This window comes from Dermacentor silvarum, chromosome 1, assembly GCF_013339745.2.
Source record: "Dermacentor silvarum isolate Dsil-2018 chromosome 1, BIME_Dsil_1.4, whole genome shotgun sequence".
In the NCBI taxonomy this organism is placed as follows: Eukaryota; Metazoa; Arthropoda; class Arachnida; order Ixodida; family Ixodidae; genus Dermacentor; species Dermacentor silvarum.
In genome coordinates this window covers 93643482-93660468 of record NC_051154.1, presented here as the reverse complement: position 1 = coordinate 93660468, position 16987 = coordinate 93643482, and the positions used below count along the sequence as shown (strand labels likewise).

Genomic DNA, 16987 nt, shown 5'->3' with positions numbered 1-16987 from the left:
TGTCCGGAGCGCTCTGAGGCGCGCGAAAATTCAACTTGTACCATCGACAACATACTGTCGACGGGAATAGGCGCGGTCACGAAAGTGTTAAGGCCTTGAAAGCGATCTGTGTTTAGGACTAAGTGCGCGCCTGTGCGGGCCTCATGTTCAAAGCGATCTGCAATGAGGACAAAGTACGCTGAGTGTCAGTAGCTTCGCATGCACTGTGCTTTCGACATTTAGTTTGCGTTGAAGCGAGAGACAGCACGAAGGTCAATTTGCTCGCTGCTGCTGCCGCGCTTCCTCACTCCAATGTTTTGACAGTGAGTTTCGCAGTCATCAAGCAAGATGTGTTCAGGATTACATGTGTGCGTGACACCATGCTTGTTAATTTAGTTAGTAGGCCAATAGAACTATTACCCTTACTTCGTATAGCTGTCTACTAATTATCGTAATTGATGCTTCGCCTTTCGAGCCAAACTGTGACTTTCCATCGTTTACATGAGATCTAGCGGCTGGAACACGTACCATACGATCACAGTCTGCAGCAGGGAACGACGGCGCATTTGAGTTATCGCCTATTAAAAGCCTGCAGTACGCTTCCAACAGCACCGCACACTGTGATACAGATAGGTGAAAATGCTTATCACAATCGGGTTGGCAGCGATAGCTGTGAATGCGGCTTGTGACGACCCAGGAGGAGATTTGTTGGTACTGTAATAAGAAACCGAGTGCACGCTGGCGTTTTCACCTGCAATGGGTAGGCGAGTATTGCGGTGAAGCTGCCGTGTCGAGTGGCTACTATTCTCGATCACACGCGCGCATTTTCTTGTTTACATGGGATTTAGTGGCCGGGAAACGTATCATATGATCGCAGTTTGGCGATGCACTGAACGTTGGTGCCAAAAGATCGTGCTTTCTGGGACGTATGAACCGGTAAAAAAAGCGTAACTCTTCGGTCATTTATTGTGTTCTCGATTGCGAACGTTTACGCCGGCAAATGATACGTAACGGGATCATATCCACGAGGTTCTACTGTATATAGCATGAAACAATAAATAACCTCCTTTGAAATAACACTAGTCCAGAAGCGTTAAAACTTGAACAAAGGAATGACAGCTCACATCTTTTTTACTGTGCTGTGGTGATATATTGGTTAGGCCTAAACTGCAGAGAAAGTGACAGCACAATCAGTGCACGGCCGCTGGATTAAAAAAAAAGGTGGGGCCTGCCGCTTGCATCGAAGACGGTGTGATCCGCCGCGGCGCCACACACAGGGAGCTGTTGTCTGGCATCGGCATTGCAAATGCGTCAGGAAAGCTCTTGGAACGCCGTCGCGCGTGCAAGCTGACGCCTTCCAACCCCGTCAGCTAGCGCCGTTCGGCCCAGCCAAGCGGCCAACAATGCAACTACGGCCGTCACGTTCGCTCCCATAGCATCGCGCCCGACGCGGAAGGCTGCACCTTTTTTTTTTTATCCAGCGGCTGTGATCAGTGCTTATGGCGGTGTGGTGTCTCATACCAGAAGCCACTGCAGAAGACGACATACACCACGATCCGTTGCAACAAGTTGCATTTTTCTATCCACCTATTGCTGTAACCGTGATACGATATTTACTTACAAAATTATCTGATGCAATATGAATGTGCGGACCACTTGGGCACCATCATGCAAGGCATGCTGGCGATAATCTTCTGATGGTCAGGTTTAGCAGTTCTGCGATTGCTGCCGTTGCATCATTGTCAGTTCATACCACCCCCATGACATCACATACTAACAATTCACCCATTTTTGTGGCAGGTAAGTGATGTTGAAAATTTGTCTCGTGGGACTTGTTAAATATAAGATTATTCATGGCATGAGGGTGGCGTTATGTCCACCACTGTAGTCTTGGAGGTTACACACTGTACCCAAGAATTTGCTGTCTCCATGCTATGAGAGCAAGCACTAGGGCTAAAAAGGTTGTACACTGGGCATGTACAAGTACTTCATGTCTAGGAAAACTTGTTTGATTATAGCCTAATGTATTTGGTTGTTTTGCTCAAAGATGGTTTATCATATAATTTGTATGCAAATGCTTGTAGAGTGAAATCTCGATATAACGAACTTTGTGGGACCATGGCAAAGTGTTTATTCTGAAAGGTTGTTATGGTGAAAGCCCAAAAAATGCCATGCATCAATTTCCCTTGATTCCACTTCTGCCCCCCCCCCCCCCCCCCCCCCAAGCACTGTATAGTAATAGCAGCACGATCAAGAGAGATGCCGACAAAAGCACCGACAAGAAAGCTCCATAACACCCGAACTACAGTCAGACTCCTTTATAATGAAGAGCTTGTGGCGTCCAAAATCATTCGTTGTGCAGATCATTTCGTTGTAAAGATCGCACTTCGCCCCGCTCACGATAGAATTAGGCCAAAAATATTCCTTCGTTATATAGGTCATATTGTTGTAGATATGCTCGACTGTACATCCAAAGCACAGCGTATGTAAGCGACACCGTCCATAAAGGGCAGACCGTGAGAATTCGTTAATGTGGTGTTCGTAGTAACCAGGTCTCACTGTACTTTTTTTGTAATTTGGTGGCAAATTTCCTAGTTGTTAATTGTTAATGAATGAATTCATGTAATGCAAATAATTAAATATGCATTTGCTTTGAAAATGGACTTATGCTTGTTGCCATATGTGACCTAAACAGACATTATTTTGGTTTCGAGTGGCACTTCAATCGTTACTGGCAGTAGTGTCCTTATGTTTAGAGCTGCCAGAGTTTGGTTGTCCTGAAGTTCCTGCGAGCTTAGACTTTGGGTGCTACACGCATGAATGTGGTCCTTACTTAAGTGTGAACCGTGCACTTCCATTTTTTGTTTTCTTGGTAGATTTTGATGAAACTTGCTGAGTTTATGTATTTAAATATGTTAACATATTCATTCAGTTTTCTTGCAAAGTAAAATATTTTTAGAAATTAAGAAAATTCAGTTTTTTGCTTAACTTCTTTGTAGATGGGCTATGTACTAAATTATATAGTAACGTGTAATAAAGATTGACACTCAGAAATGACCTGCAACCAAAGAGAGTACAAAACAGCAATAGTTGTGTTCTAAGCAAATTTTATGTTAAGTCAGAACATGGCAAACTTTTTAATATAAGAACCCTAGTAACACCTAGGAAAAAGCTTTACCTTTTGAAAATTTTCTGTAATATATTTGTTCATATTATAAGCCTACTTAACTTTAATTTCGTACCTCTCTGGCAAAAAAAAAAAAAAAAAAGCTATTGCAATAGGAGAATTAGAACCAGAGATCACTCCAAAACTGTGACACCATCAGAAATGCTGTTTTGAGAAAATGCGAAAAAATTTCGTGGCATGTTCATGCTGATTGTGGCAAAGGCTAAATCAATCAGGGATGATAGACTGGTCCAATCAAGCAAAAATAAATGCTTGAGTGCAGGAGCGTGAAAAGATATTTCAGTGAATTTTCACCTCCACAGATCAGTCTCCTTCACCTCCCCCATTTCCTTAATAAAGGAGAGATTTTGGATGTTCCATTGCCCAACAACATTGCTAACATGCCCACCAACAGCTTTTGGGTGATTTTGTGATCGCGAGAACGTTCTTAGTAATACTATTATTGCTAATTTTGAGTTAAATAAAGGGAAAATATTTGTCTGCAATATAAAAAAAAATTATTTCATTTTTGCACTGCCGGTTTACACACGAGAGTAGAAGATATGTGAGGCGGTGTACTTTAGTAATGAGGTCGTTCTATGATTAGTTAGAAAAGTATTGCGGGGTCCCTTTAGTCAAGAAGCATACCTACCAGCTCTTCCAAATTTTTCTTAAAATTTACAAGTATAAATGATTTCACAAATGTTCCGTCAATATTTATGAAAAAATTTATTAGCGAAAAAGTTTCGTCGCTGATTGATCTCCGACTGTACTCTTCGAAGTCTTCTGATGGTGAAAAGACACCAGAGGAGTACTTGCTTCAAGCAACTTCATTCAGACAAGTCCCTGAAGCAGGAGAACTTGGCAACAGCAATGTCGCTGAAAAAATCACTGGGGTGTAAAAGCAATGTGTTTCCCGCCGCGGTGGCTCAGTCAGCTAAGGCATTGCGCTGCTGAGCATGAGATCGCGGGATCGAATCCCGGCCGCGGCGGCCGCATTTCGACAGAGATCAAATGCAAAAATGCCCGTGTGCTTGCGTTGTAGTGCACGTTAAAGAACCCCAGGTGGTCAAAATTAATTCGGAGCCCTCCACTACGGCGTGCCTCATAATCAGAACTGGTTTTGGCACGTAAAACCCCAGAAAGATGATAAAAGCAATGTGTTGCTTATCACTGACAAACAACATATAGCTGTCAGTCTATGCTGCTGCCTGTGTGCTGCTTGTGTTCTGCATTTATTGATAAATCATTGTTAAAATTAAAAGTGTGTATGTATCCTACAAAAAGTGTGGGCTCACAAAGCAAGCAAAGCTTTGTGCTGAGCTGTGTTTTTAATAATGGCTCTTTTGAGAGGTCCTTGTAGCAGTAGTAAGAGTGTTCCAATGCTTTCATAACTTGCTTTATTTAGGCTTTATTGAGGTCTTGTGTTGTCTGATCGATCAAATACTCTTATAGAAACTCATATACAAGCTTAAGTCAATATAAAATGCTAGCCAGTATCCAAGTTACTTAATGGAAAGGCATACGGTGCGAGCACATTAGCACTACTGTCCCACTGAGGGCTGACTGAGGTTGGGGATTGGCCCGATCGGTTCTCTTTTGCTTCCTTCCCCAAAAACCTTGCCGGGATATCTTGTTTAGCCACACTGCTCGTCGTTCTGCGTCTGGCAGAAACTCGTGGTTGCGGATCCCTGGATCGTTATTTGCGTTTCTCATGCACAACAATTACGCAGCATAGTGCCGCATAGGCAACACTTTTTCGACAGAAAGATCCCAGAGCGCTTGATGACTGCCAGTAAAAAGAAAGTGCCTTGAAGACTCAGTCACACGTCTTTCTCTCTTCTTGCAAAATACGCATGCGCCCATCACATCTCGCAAGGAGAGATGCACGTTAGTATTTCTTTCTTCCAACAATCATAAATGATGGTCGCTTTATCCATAATCAAGACAAAATAAGCGCTCTTGTTTCGTTGATCTTGTGACCTCATCAGTTTCCTGTTGTCATGCAAGACATTATTGTTTTGATCAATAATTTCTATGAAATTAGTAGTAGTGAAATAGTAGGATAGTGAAACTTTATAATTGTATATGAACCGTTTGAAAAAGACTTTGATTATCTGAATGATCACTGAATATTTACCACTTTCTTGAAGATGTAGACAATAAAAAATGTAGCACGGGCTAAAGGGTTAACAAAACCTGTATGTATCAAAACATGAGATGTGATTTACAATGAAATGAATATGTGCAGTCAACCATGGAACATTAAATGTGCAACAAGTATGATGGAGATTATAACATTGAGACAGAAGAAATAAGTATGCCGGGTCCTAGTGTACTAATGCAGTGGTCGAATAGCTGTACCAAATTGTACCAAGAGCAGACCAATGGGTCTCTGGGCCTAAAAATTACCAAAAAATCGAGCTTCGCAAAAGTGCATGTTTAGATTCTGCATCTATTATTCTCTTGATCTGCTAAGTTTGTCGGGATAAGGGGGGGATGCCAACGGCGCTATGCCTTGGTGCACTGAGCCCCGCGCCAACCCCGCGGTTGGCGCACCCCTGCCCATCAATCGCGGTCCGGTACAAGCTCGAGGAAACAACAGACAACAACCACATGTACACTCGGAAAGCATTTATTACAATCGCAACACTTTGAGCAGGCCTGCTAGCTATAGTTGGCATTGCTAAGGGCTCTCTCGAAGAGTATAATAAGCTAGGTAAAGAAGGGCTTTTCCGACTTACCAGCTGGGGATACAGGCGGCCGTGGAGATTGCCGCGGCAAGAACGCGGTTGACTAACCACGTGCGAGAAAACGAGAGCGGTGGCGGAGACTTCCACTTTCGCCGCATGCTGGTGACCAAAGAGACTCGGGCGATGTCAGAGGGATCTCATGGGACACACCCGGTGGCGCTGATAGCGCTTGCGAAACCAGTGCGCTGCCCGCGAAATGAAAGTTTCCCCTCTCCCCAACCTGCTTGGCGTGCAGGCGTTGGTTTCCCGAGGATTCCCACAAGTTTATCTCATAAGTTGATATTTAAACCATAATATATTACTTTTAAAACTATAGGGTGGGTGATTTGCTTGTTTTCATTTTCTCAAAATGCTAATTTTTCATTACCAGAAAGTTTTTTACTTTGATACAGTAGTGCCTATCGCAGATAGAACAATAATTATTTTTGAAGCATGAAACTACATGTTTAGAGCACACAAGATAAGGAGCAGATTTTAAAAAATTGTGTTTTACAGTTTTTAAAATTTTTCTTTTGTGTGACCACTGCATGGCCATGGCCATAACACTGGAGTTTAGTCTGCTATAAGACGAAGAAATAATCACCCAGTCATAAAAAGTGCTTCCATCATTGTGTGTGTGTCATGTTTAGTTATGTGCAGTCCATTGCTGTAAACACAAAATAAATTTGCTTTTATCTCATGAAATAATAACCTACAGAAAAAAATTAGCATTTTTAGAACCAGAAGGAGAAACTAAAAAAGCATGCAAATTATCAAATTTGCTTGAAAAATAAGGGAAGATTGTTTTAAAACTCATGCCCCCCCCCCCACGGGTTTAATAGGCAATGGACCATTTGCAAAAATCTTTATTGGCTACCCAACAAGGCTGTATTTAACCAAAACCTCATCCACAGACTACATTTCTCAAAGTGCGGTGCCCTCAGGAAAGAAGCATGAGCACAAAGGCTTTCAGAAGAAAGTTTCTCATTTTCATAGTTCCCCCTCACCTGGCCACCGAGAGGGAATGTATTAAATATTATTTACCGCCGCTGAAGCTGTTGCATAGGGTCAATACTTGGTTCTACTATGTGGAGAGCATTTGGTTGGAAAATACCTTTTTTGTACTTGCTCAGGGAGACGTTTACAGATGGCCCATTGCTTTTAATGTGCAGAGTTGATAGTAGTAACTAAAGTTGTTGCATTGGAAAGCCATAGTATTCTCTCCTTCCTTCCTTCCTCCCCCCCCCCCCCTCCCCCTCACTAATACACTGCCATTTTTCGTGACGTTTTCGAGTGACATGTTTACATCAGTTTCTTTAACGACTAACTTCGCATCATATATGCTGTGCATTTGCTGTGTAGGGCTGCCATCATTCCTGGACTTCATTAGAGAGTCCCATGTTCTTACTTCATGTTGTTGGGACAACTATTTGATCTGGCTTTAAACGCTCTTCTGAGACTCAAAGTAGGATATTTCATCACAGCACTAGCACACTGCTTCGCTCATGTGTACCGTGTATGTTGTAACTGGCCAAGCCTCCTCAAGTATATATTATAATTGCTATTTTCTCCTGCACAGTCATGCCCGTTGAAGAAATTATATTCTCCTATATGAGAAGTTCGCACAGTCAACAAAATATAATGTGCAGCTCATTATAGCACCATATGTGGTTGAAATTGACTATCTGAAATATAAGAACTGCACAGTTACAGCTTAAAGCAAAATAATGTCTTATATCAGTGATTGGCCAAAAGAGGAATTAAGAGCCTGCAGACAGGCAGGGCTCCTCTAAGAACAGTGAAGTAGTTCGTGTACCTCTGCATGTGTCTAGGTTATGTGAAGGATAACTGTTAAAGCTGGCTAATTTACTTTTTTCTTCCCCACCCCTTAGGTTTGATCTTATTTTTCTCATGCTGGATCCACAAGACCAACGCTATGATAGAAAACTGGCCCAACACCTTGTTTCTCTGTACTACAAAAAACCAGAAGAAGCAGAAGAGGAGCAAATGGTAAGAAGTGTTAATGTTCTAATATAGCCCTTTCACTAGTCTGTTAGCTTACGAAATGTACAGAGCACTGCTGAAATGTTGTACAAGGAAACGTTGTGCAAGGTAAAATAACACAGTAGTCAGGAAAATGGAACAGCCACAAGTACACAGAAGTCTATGCAAATTTGCTATGCATGCTATGCTGCTTGCTATCCTACAGCAAGCAGCAACTGTGAAATAGTAATAACTGAGAACGCTGTAGCGAAGAAGAGAGACGCTAGTGGGTTCAGCGCTACTGGCTCTAAACGCTAGTGGGTCGAGCGCTCTCGCTTGGCAACGGCTCTCGTGCTTGGAAGCTGTGGCTGCCCTGCCAGTCGATGTTGCGCTCGCTGCTCCGAGCTCTGCCAAATAAACACCATTAGAATTGATGGAGGTGCTGGGTAGCGATCCCAGTACCTCCACCAATTCTAAAGGTGTCCATCAATTCTAAAAGCGCCGAAACCGCCGCTCTTCCAGCAGCTACAGCGCGTGATGTTGCCTCATTCCTGCTTTGATTCATCCTGCAGCATGGTCCACCTCAAGAACTGCTCAGCGATCGCGGATGCATATTCCTGTCGGAAGTGGTTGAAGCGATTCTCAGAGTGCCACGTTGTTCATTGTACGACTACGGCGTACCATCCTCAAACGAATGGCCTCACAGAACGCTTCAACCATATGCTCGGCGACATCCTTTCAATGTATGTCGCCTCCGACCACACGAACTGGGAAGCCATTCTGCCCTTTGTAACCTACCCGTATAATACTGCTACGCAGAGCACCACTGGATTTTCACCCTATTTCTTACTGTATGGGCGGCACCCTTCGCACACCATCGACACAATGCTGCCGTACCGGCCGGATGCATCTGAGTGCATGCCTATTTCTGCCACGGTCAGACATGCAGAAGAGTGCCGCGACCTCGCATGGGCCTTTACTTCCAATGATCAAGAGTGCCAGAGAAGCACTCGCGGTGACGCCACTTCCACGGCCACCTTCGATCCGGGAGCGCTCGTGTGGCTCTCAGTCCCTTTCACTGCCCCTGGCCTCGTCAAAACTGGTTCAGAAGTATGAAGGCCCTTATCGCGTTGGACGCGCATCTCCTGTGAACTATGTAATAGAACCATTTGAGCCATCTTCAGACATGCGCCGTCATGGACGAGACATTGTCCATGTCGACCGTCTAAAGCCATACTACGACCCGCTCATCATGACGAGCCGTTAGGTCGCCGGACGGCTCCCATATCGCTCCCGGGAGTGATTGTAGCGAATAAGAGAGACGCTCTTGGGTTCAGCGCTACTGGCTGTAAACGCTAGTGGGTCGAGCGCTCTCGCTCGGCAACGGCTCTCGTGCTTGTTACTCATACACAAAGAGTAACAGTGCACTCACGAGACAAATCATACAGCACTTGTGGGCGTGGAAGCGGCACTAAACATTGATTATCTGTCTTCTTAGCCTATAAGGAAGAGGTTGCACCAACCTGTATAACATGAAAGTGATGCTCGTAAACCATTGCCACAGTCGTACTGCCTCCATGCCTATTATCGATGTGGAATGTAGCTTTCTTAACTTCTTTCTGGGGTTTTATGTGCCAAAACCAGTTCTGATTATGAGGCACACGCCGTAGTGGAGGGCTCCGGATTAATTTTGACATGTGGGGTTCTTTAACCTGCACTACAATGCAAGCACACGGGCGTTTTTGCATTTCGCCTCCTTCGAAATGCGGCCGCGAAGCCCGGGATGTAGCTTTCTGTAGCAGGTAGTAGTGTGAAATGTCTTAGACGCTGAAGCATTACCAAACTTTGCTCTGCACAGAAGATAATACAGTCTAGGGTGGGCCATTTTATATTCTTTTGTGAGGGCTGCGCTTTCTTTCCTAAATTTTCTTTCAAAATTTTTAGGTACTTACCATACACGAGTAAAAAACAAAATGCATACAGTAAAATCGCGTTACTACGAACACCACATTAGTAAACTTTTCAGAAATCCCCTGCTAACTTCTTATAGTTTCAATGTAAAAATATTTGTTTCCGTGTCATGTGAAGATTCTTAGATTTCCGTGTATCCTTCACGGCAGCAGAAACAGTAGGCTAGCAGATGACAAGGTGTAGAAAGCGGACGCCACAGCGCATACTTCGGCAAACCTGAGACGGTGCATGTAAAAAAAAAAAAAAAAAAAAAGAAAGAAAAAAATTTCTAAAGCAAATTTGTTTTTCTTTGTGGAGGCGACAACGCATCAGGTTTTGCGGGCGCATACTTCGCCCAGACAAGTGTCGCCTAGCAACGAGGGCGCGTCTTTCTTCTTTCTCCCATCTTTCTGTGCACGCCTCTTTTGCGCTTCTTTCTGCGGCGGTACTAGTTACGCACGTGGAGAAATGTAACCTCTGTACTCGCGGGGATGCCACATGGTCGCACTTTGCACTTTCCGGACGTTGTCGTTTACGCGCGCTTCCGCTTTGGAATAGTTCAGGTATCCCCCTCGAGTGAGGCACTTGTGGTATCCAAAACAAGAAATTTGAAAAACAAACAAACAACGAGAAAGATTGCGCTTTGGAGGCAACGTGGAGCTTCCTTTTTGTTAGTAGTTTTCTCAGCATCTGTTTTGCGTGCGTCACCCTCATACTGTGCTTCGGTGGTGCGTGGCGGCGGAATCTAAGAAAAATAGCAACAGCGCGGGCTGAGAGCCAGCAGCGATGTTTTTGTGGACAGCTCAAATGGTGACAACTTATGAACTGATGGGTTGATGTGCAGAATGGTTAATTTTGGGGCTTTCACTATAACAACCTTTCGAAATAAATGATTTACCGCAGTCCCCTGAAGTTTGTTATATTGAGATTTCCCTGTATCTGCTTTGAAAAATGAACATGCTTGCTGCCATGTGCAATAATCATGGCAATGCCTTTATTTTATCTTTGATTACTATTTCATTCATCATCGCAAGTGCAGAAGTGTGTTGCTCATAGGTGAAGCCTGTGTGAAGGGTTGCACGATGCCCTGCCCTGGTTTCTCAGTGGCTATGGTGTTCTGCTACTGAGAATGAGGTAACAGGCTTGATTCCCGGCCGTGACTGATGCATTTCTACAGGGCGAAATGGAAAAACGCTTGTGTGGGTACCTAGCTTTAGGTGCACCTGAACCTTTTCTCTACAACTAATGAATATGGTCTTCGTGAGGCCACATTCCTGGAAACCTGGGAAATTGGTACAGTTCTCATGGCTATTTTCTGCGGTAAGGGAAGGGTCAAAGAACCCCAGGTTGTCAGAAATAATCCAGAGTCCCTCGACTGTGGCGTTATTCATAGCCCGAGTGTTGCTTTGGGATGTTAAATCCCGCAAATCAATAAGATTACGTGATGAAAAACTTCTGATGTTCTTACACAGAATGTTAGAGTTGACAGTGCCTGTGTATGTTTCAAGCAGTGCACGAGCAACGAAAACTGGCTGCACAGGTGTACGTGCAAAGTGCGTAAAATCTTGCCTGTTTGGTATGCATGCGCCAGAAGCAAGCATTGTCAAAAGACAACGCCTTAGGTTTTTGCGGTGCATGGATGCATACACACAGTTGGAAAGCACGTGAAAAGCGACTGGCTGTTGGGATTCAAATTTTGTGACAGTTTTGACACTTTATGTTCATGAGATTCTCGCAAAATATTTTATTGCAAAAGAAATAAACTGACCAAGAATGAGTCTGTTATGCATCTGTAACACTGTAAAGAACTACTGCCATGTGTGCCATATGGCGATGGCTCACAATGGTTGGTGGTGCAGCTGATGCCCGCATAATTTCTGAAGTATTTTTACTTAAACATCTGGAGCCAATTTTAGGAGAGCAGCCCTTTCAAAAGCATATATGGTAATATGTTCATATGCTGCAGGATTCCTTCCCGATAGACAAACTTAACTGAAATGCTTGTGTTGTATATAATACTGAGTGAGCAAGCTTTTCTCAAGCTTGAAAACTGGAACTTGTACTCTGATGAAGTTTTGTCATCAGTTTCACCGCCCCCCCCCCCCCCCCTCCCCACTTGCAGGAGTTGGGGCTGATGAAGGACTACATTGCATATGCACGGACCTATGTGCAACCCCAAATGAGTGAAGAGGCTGGCCAAGCCTTGATAGAAGCCTATGTGGACATGCGACGAGCTGGTAGTGGTCGTGGCCAAGTGTCAGCCTACCCTCGGCAACTGGAGTCCCTGATTCGCCTTTCTGAAGCACACGCAAAAGTCCGTTTCTCAAACATTGTTGAGCTGGTGGATGTTGAAGAAGCCAAAAGGCAAGTCTCCTTATTCATTTAGGACAGTTCATATGCTGTCTAGTATTGTGCAACATAACTTCAAGTGACACTAAGAGTAACACCAAATCAGTTTAGACTAGTAAAGCACCTCTTCCAAACTTTTTTCCATTCATTTGATGAGAAAAGGTTGATTATTACTGAAGAAAATGAATGTCAAACTTCTCGGTTTTGAATTTCGCACCACAACCTCCATGTCAGTGAACTCAGCACCGGTACAAGAGTGACGTTGCAAATTTCATAGTATTTTTTCATATTTCTGTCTTCTCTTTATTGAAGTTCTTGAAACTTGGTAGTCTTTTGTCCCTTTGAAGGGGCCTGAACCACTTTTTATCGAAGTGGAGAAAGGCATTTGAAGTGAAAATAGGCTATTTCCGGAATACCTTGCCGCAAAAGGTACTTCAATGCATTCAGCAGAAACTGGAGTTATTGGCAATCAAACACGGCCTCTGCTGTGCTCCCATTCCTTCCTCAATGCCTTGCAATGCGAAGACTAGGCATAGTGGGGTGTGGCCACAACGCTCCGTCTTCTAAATATCACTGTGGCGCGCAGTTCAGATTTCATTTTAGATGTTAATTTACACCCTACGACTACCGATTTTGGTGCCTATGATGCGTTAAACGCGGTTGTCCTCAGCGAGCCGCAGTGCGCTTAACCAGTGGACTCATGGCGGCAGCCGCGGCATCTATACTACGTAACCATTCGCAGCTGCCAATGGCAGCCGTGTATGGGAATCCACTTTATTATGAAATAAAGCATCCAAAAAAGAGTGAGGAACATGGATTCTGTTGAAAAGCTCTGTTTGAGAGAGGGGGGATTTTGCGCTGCGCTTGCGAGCTCTGTGCACCGTGTACAACAGCAAAATTTGGCTGAGATGTTCACAGCGGCCTATGCTACCCGTGGACGATGTTATTTCACCAAGCCCGAAGGGTGGTTCAGGGTCCCTTTAAAATGTAGTGTAGCCTTTCTTTACGGATAAAAAAATCAGCTAGACCTGAATAAACACTCAAAGCCCACAACGGTCACGGAAAGTTGGTATGGGAACTTCATGGCAGCTGCGTCACCCCACTTTCGTTCCTGCATCTTTCTTTGTTTACCAAGCCTCCACTCTCGGTAAATGTGGCTGTTTAATTGTTGCAGAAGCATGATCTGCTAACATTGTCAACGAATGGAATCGCACATCGGGACAACTTTTTCTCGGGCTACTTTTTCATAGCCATTCAGCGCGCAGAGTAGCACTCGCACTGAAAAGAGTGGTTCTTTCAAACTAGACCAAAACAGCTGCAATTAGAAACGTAGAAGAACAGCTGCACGTTGTTGATAAAGGCCCTTTCTTGTGTGATCAGTAATAATTTGGCTCACCGACGTGATATAAAATGCTGTAACGACTAAAATATTGATCCAAGATGCGTGAATATTTCTGAGATCATGCATCAGTCATTGTAGAGTAAAAAAAATAACATTAAAAAAATTTTTTTGGATAGCTTTCGGTTCCTTAAGACCTATGTCCCCCTCTAATTTCTCTTTGAAGAGCAAGTACAATGGATACAAAGTTGAGTTTGCTGGAGCAGCTTGTAATGTTTACAAACTTGATTGGTGTTGTTTTTCTGCCTTTTTGCAAGTTCTGTGTCAAAGTAAATAAAAATTAAGGGAAAGGCTTTAAAAATTGGCATTCTTAGAAATACTGGCAAGCCTCAAAGTGCCCTAAATAATTTAATGTGATAGCTTTTCTACAGCCAGTTTCGTTATTGTTTTCCAGGAGGTGACTATGTCAGTATTCAAAAAGCGCTAAGGACAAGAACGAAATTAACACATATGACAGGACGGGCGCTGAACTTCCAACACATTTATTTCAAACGACCTGCTATTTTATGCACTCTGCACATCAGTAATACATCATCATCCAAAGGATTGCACAATTCAATCCTGGAAATAAATGGCACGTCTTTTTCATGCAGTACAAAGAAACAAATAAGACGGAATGTAAAATAGTTGAAGCGTATTATATAAAGTGGGAGATAAGTGTTGGAGCTGTCGTCTTTGGCACTTAATGAAAAAGAGTTGTCATTTCTTTCCAGGTATCTCTAGACAAGTGAATCGATTGAATTAGGCAATCTTTTGGATGATGATGTGTGCCTATGAGTCTGGTGCACAGTGTGTATAAAATAGTCGGTCTTTTTAAATAAATGCTACTAGTAGCAAGGTCAGCGCCCGTCCTGTCATATGTGTTCTTTTCATTCTCATCCTTAGTGCAGTGATGCTACTGCTGTGCCAATTGCACTGAACTGCGCCAAGAGGCTAACTCTGCGATGAAAGGGTTGCTCTGGCTTTCAAAAACGTAACTATGCCCTCAAGTGATGTTTTACCACACCATCTAAATTGGCATTGCGTGGACTAGCGGTTTAATTAGCTCTGCAGTGGACCGAGTCAAGAAATCAAAATTCCCTGGGTTGCTGTCTATATTCAATACCTTCTACCCTGACGTGTGCGGGTTGCTTAGGCTACAGGACAACCTTGCTTTTCAGGCGGCAGCGAGCGATTGCGCTGGCACAGAGTTAGACCAATGTAAAGTGGTGACCGAAATTTCGGCGCTGTATGGTGTCTGTATATTGTTCACAGCCTCCATGTATGCGCCAATGTGCAACGCGCACATTGGCGAATATTTTGGTCGACTCGGCACCAAACGGCAACTTTCGCCGCTGGATACTGACAAAGCGGCGCTGGTTAAACCTTACTTTATCGTAGGGCCGTGACAAAAGTTCCCTGCCAGCTGACGCGGTGGCGGGCAGGTCGTCGCGGCGAGATGGCCTCCAAAAATTTGAAGGACACTTTGTAAATTCCAAAATGTGTTCGGCGAAAGCCTGTGGCCATTCAACTGACTATGCCATGTCTAGCCAGTGGTGTTTGGTATCGGGGGAATCCACATTCTTGGGGCGCTTCTCCGAACCACTTGCCGTGGAATCATCATCGGGCCGCTTGGGAGCCATCCGACTAACTCGACTGCTGCAACGAGATGTCTGATGAAGGAGCATTGCCGCGCGCGCCGCTGTGCCATCACGTGGTTGCCGAGTGAGTGTAAGGGGGAGAGGCCACAGCTGTGGCGGCGCAACTGTTGCTATGCGCCGCTGTGCTATCACGTGATTGCTGAGAGAGTGTGAGGGGGAGAGGCCACAGCTGGCACCGTTCCAGGGCACGGACGGTCGGACATGGCGAGTATGAACCATTAAAGGCTTTCGCCTTAATATGTTCAGACCAGTAAACCGCTTCGGTGATTGGGTATGAGATCACGGGCTAGACTGGTGGCCGGAAGTTTAGATTCGGTCCGCGGGTGACATGCCGGCAACTACTGCGAACGTTTTCTCAAAGTTTGTTTTTGCACTTACTGGACACAATGGTGAAAGCTCGCATGTAGGTAGAAAGCTCCAAACTAAGTTCGCCTAATCACAGCCTAATCTGGCAGCGTCACATGTGAACAGCAGTGATGGTGCACAGCAGTGATGGTGCACAGCAGCACCAATTGCTCCAAACTGCTTCAGAAGAGAAATGCTGCTACATGCTGCTCCAAAAGGGCACTGGGAAATTCGATCTCATACTGATTACCAAGTGCTGCTGTGGCAACTGATCGATTTTACATTGTGATGCTCAGCTTTATCGGCTTTGATCTCATTTCTGCCATAACCTGCCGTGGTTGCTCAGTGGCTATGGTGTTGGGCTATGGTGTTGCGACCAGAGCACAAGGTCGCGGGATCGAATCCCGGCCACGGCGGCCGCATTTCGATGGGGGTGGAATGCGAAAACACCCGTGTACTTGGATTTAGGTGCACGTTAAGGAACCCCAGGTGGTCCAAATTTCCGGAGTCCCCCACTACGGCGTGCCTCATAATCAGATCGTGGTTTTGGCACATAAAACCCCATAATTAAATTAATTTCTGTCACAAGAACTGGCATTTTAATATATAGCTCATTTAGCTGTATTTTTGAACTTGACATGCAGACTATTTTGGTGAAATGTGAAAGTGACTAAGATACTTCGATCTCATACCGATTATCAGCTGCTGCTTTGGCAACGGTTATATGTGATTGTGTTTACTTTTATAATGTGGTGCTCAACTTTACCGGTTTGATCTCATTTCTGCCACAAGTACTGGTATGTTAAATATATAGCTCATTTTACTGCCCGTTCGATAGCCATCCATCTTAATTGTTTGTTTCTTGCAATTTGCATTGATTATTGTATGTGCAATATGTTTCATAATGAATGGTAATATTTGAGACACTACGCTTCGATGATGCTTTCAACTCCAAGAGTCGTGTGGCATACTTTGCCATCTGCTCCCAAAAGTAAAATGCCGCTTCCATCACTGGCACACTCAAAGGTCACGCGCGTATATCTGCACTTCGCGATGGGGCGCGACGAGTGAAAGCGAACCGCCACGGCGGTGTTGACCATCACAGTATTTCAAGTAGATGGTTGTCGGTGAAAGACAGCACAGGGAAAACTCAGTAAATTTTTCATACCGCTGGCGGTAAATGTTTTCGAAAGAGTGCTCCACCAGCAGGGGTTCTCAAGCATGTTCGTTCCAGGGAACCCTGCCAAGCTCCATGAAGCGCCAAGGAACCCTTCCCCCCCCCCCCCCCCCCCCCACCCAAATTAACCGAATTAAAATTTTCTAATTAACCGAATGTCGAATTATCGAGGGTATCAAGAAAACAATAAAAAAATGCTTAACTACGTCAGCATGCTTTTATTTTCTCAATGAATCGGCAAATCTTGTTGGCGCGCACATCCCAATT

General features: G+C 44.3%; 1 protein-coding gene across 2 annotated transcripts in view; it reads left to right on the top strand.

Moving 5' to 3' along the window:
• The window catches only part of LOC119432598 (DNA replication licensing factor mcm4-A-like), an 89297-nt gene that overhangs the window by 67872 nt on the left and 4438 nt on the right, over positions 1-16987 (top strand). For both annotated transcript variants that reach the window (XM_037699762.2, XM_049671025.1), the window contains exons 19-20: positions 7770-7887; positions 11933-12174. In XM_037699762.2, the coding sequence (XP_037555690.1) occupies positions 7770-7887; positions 11933-12174 (360 nt within the window). The remainder of the gene's footprint in view (positions 1-7769; positions 7888-11932; positions 12175-16987) is intronic.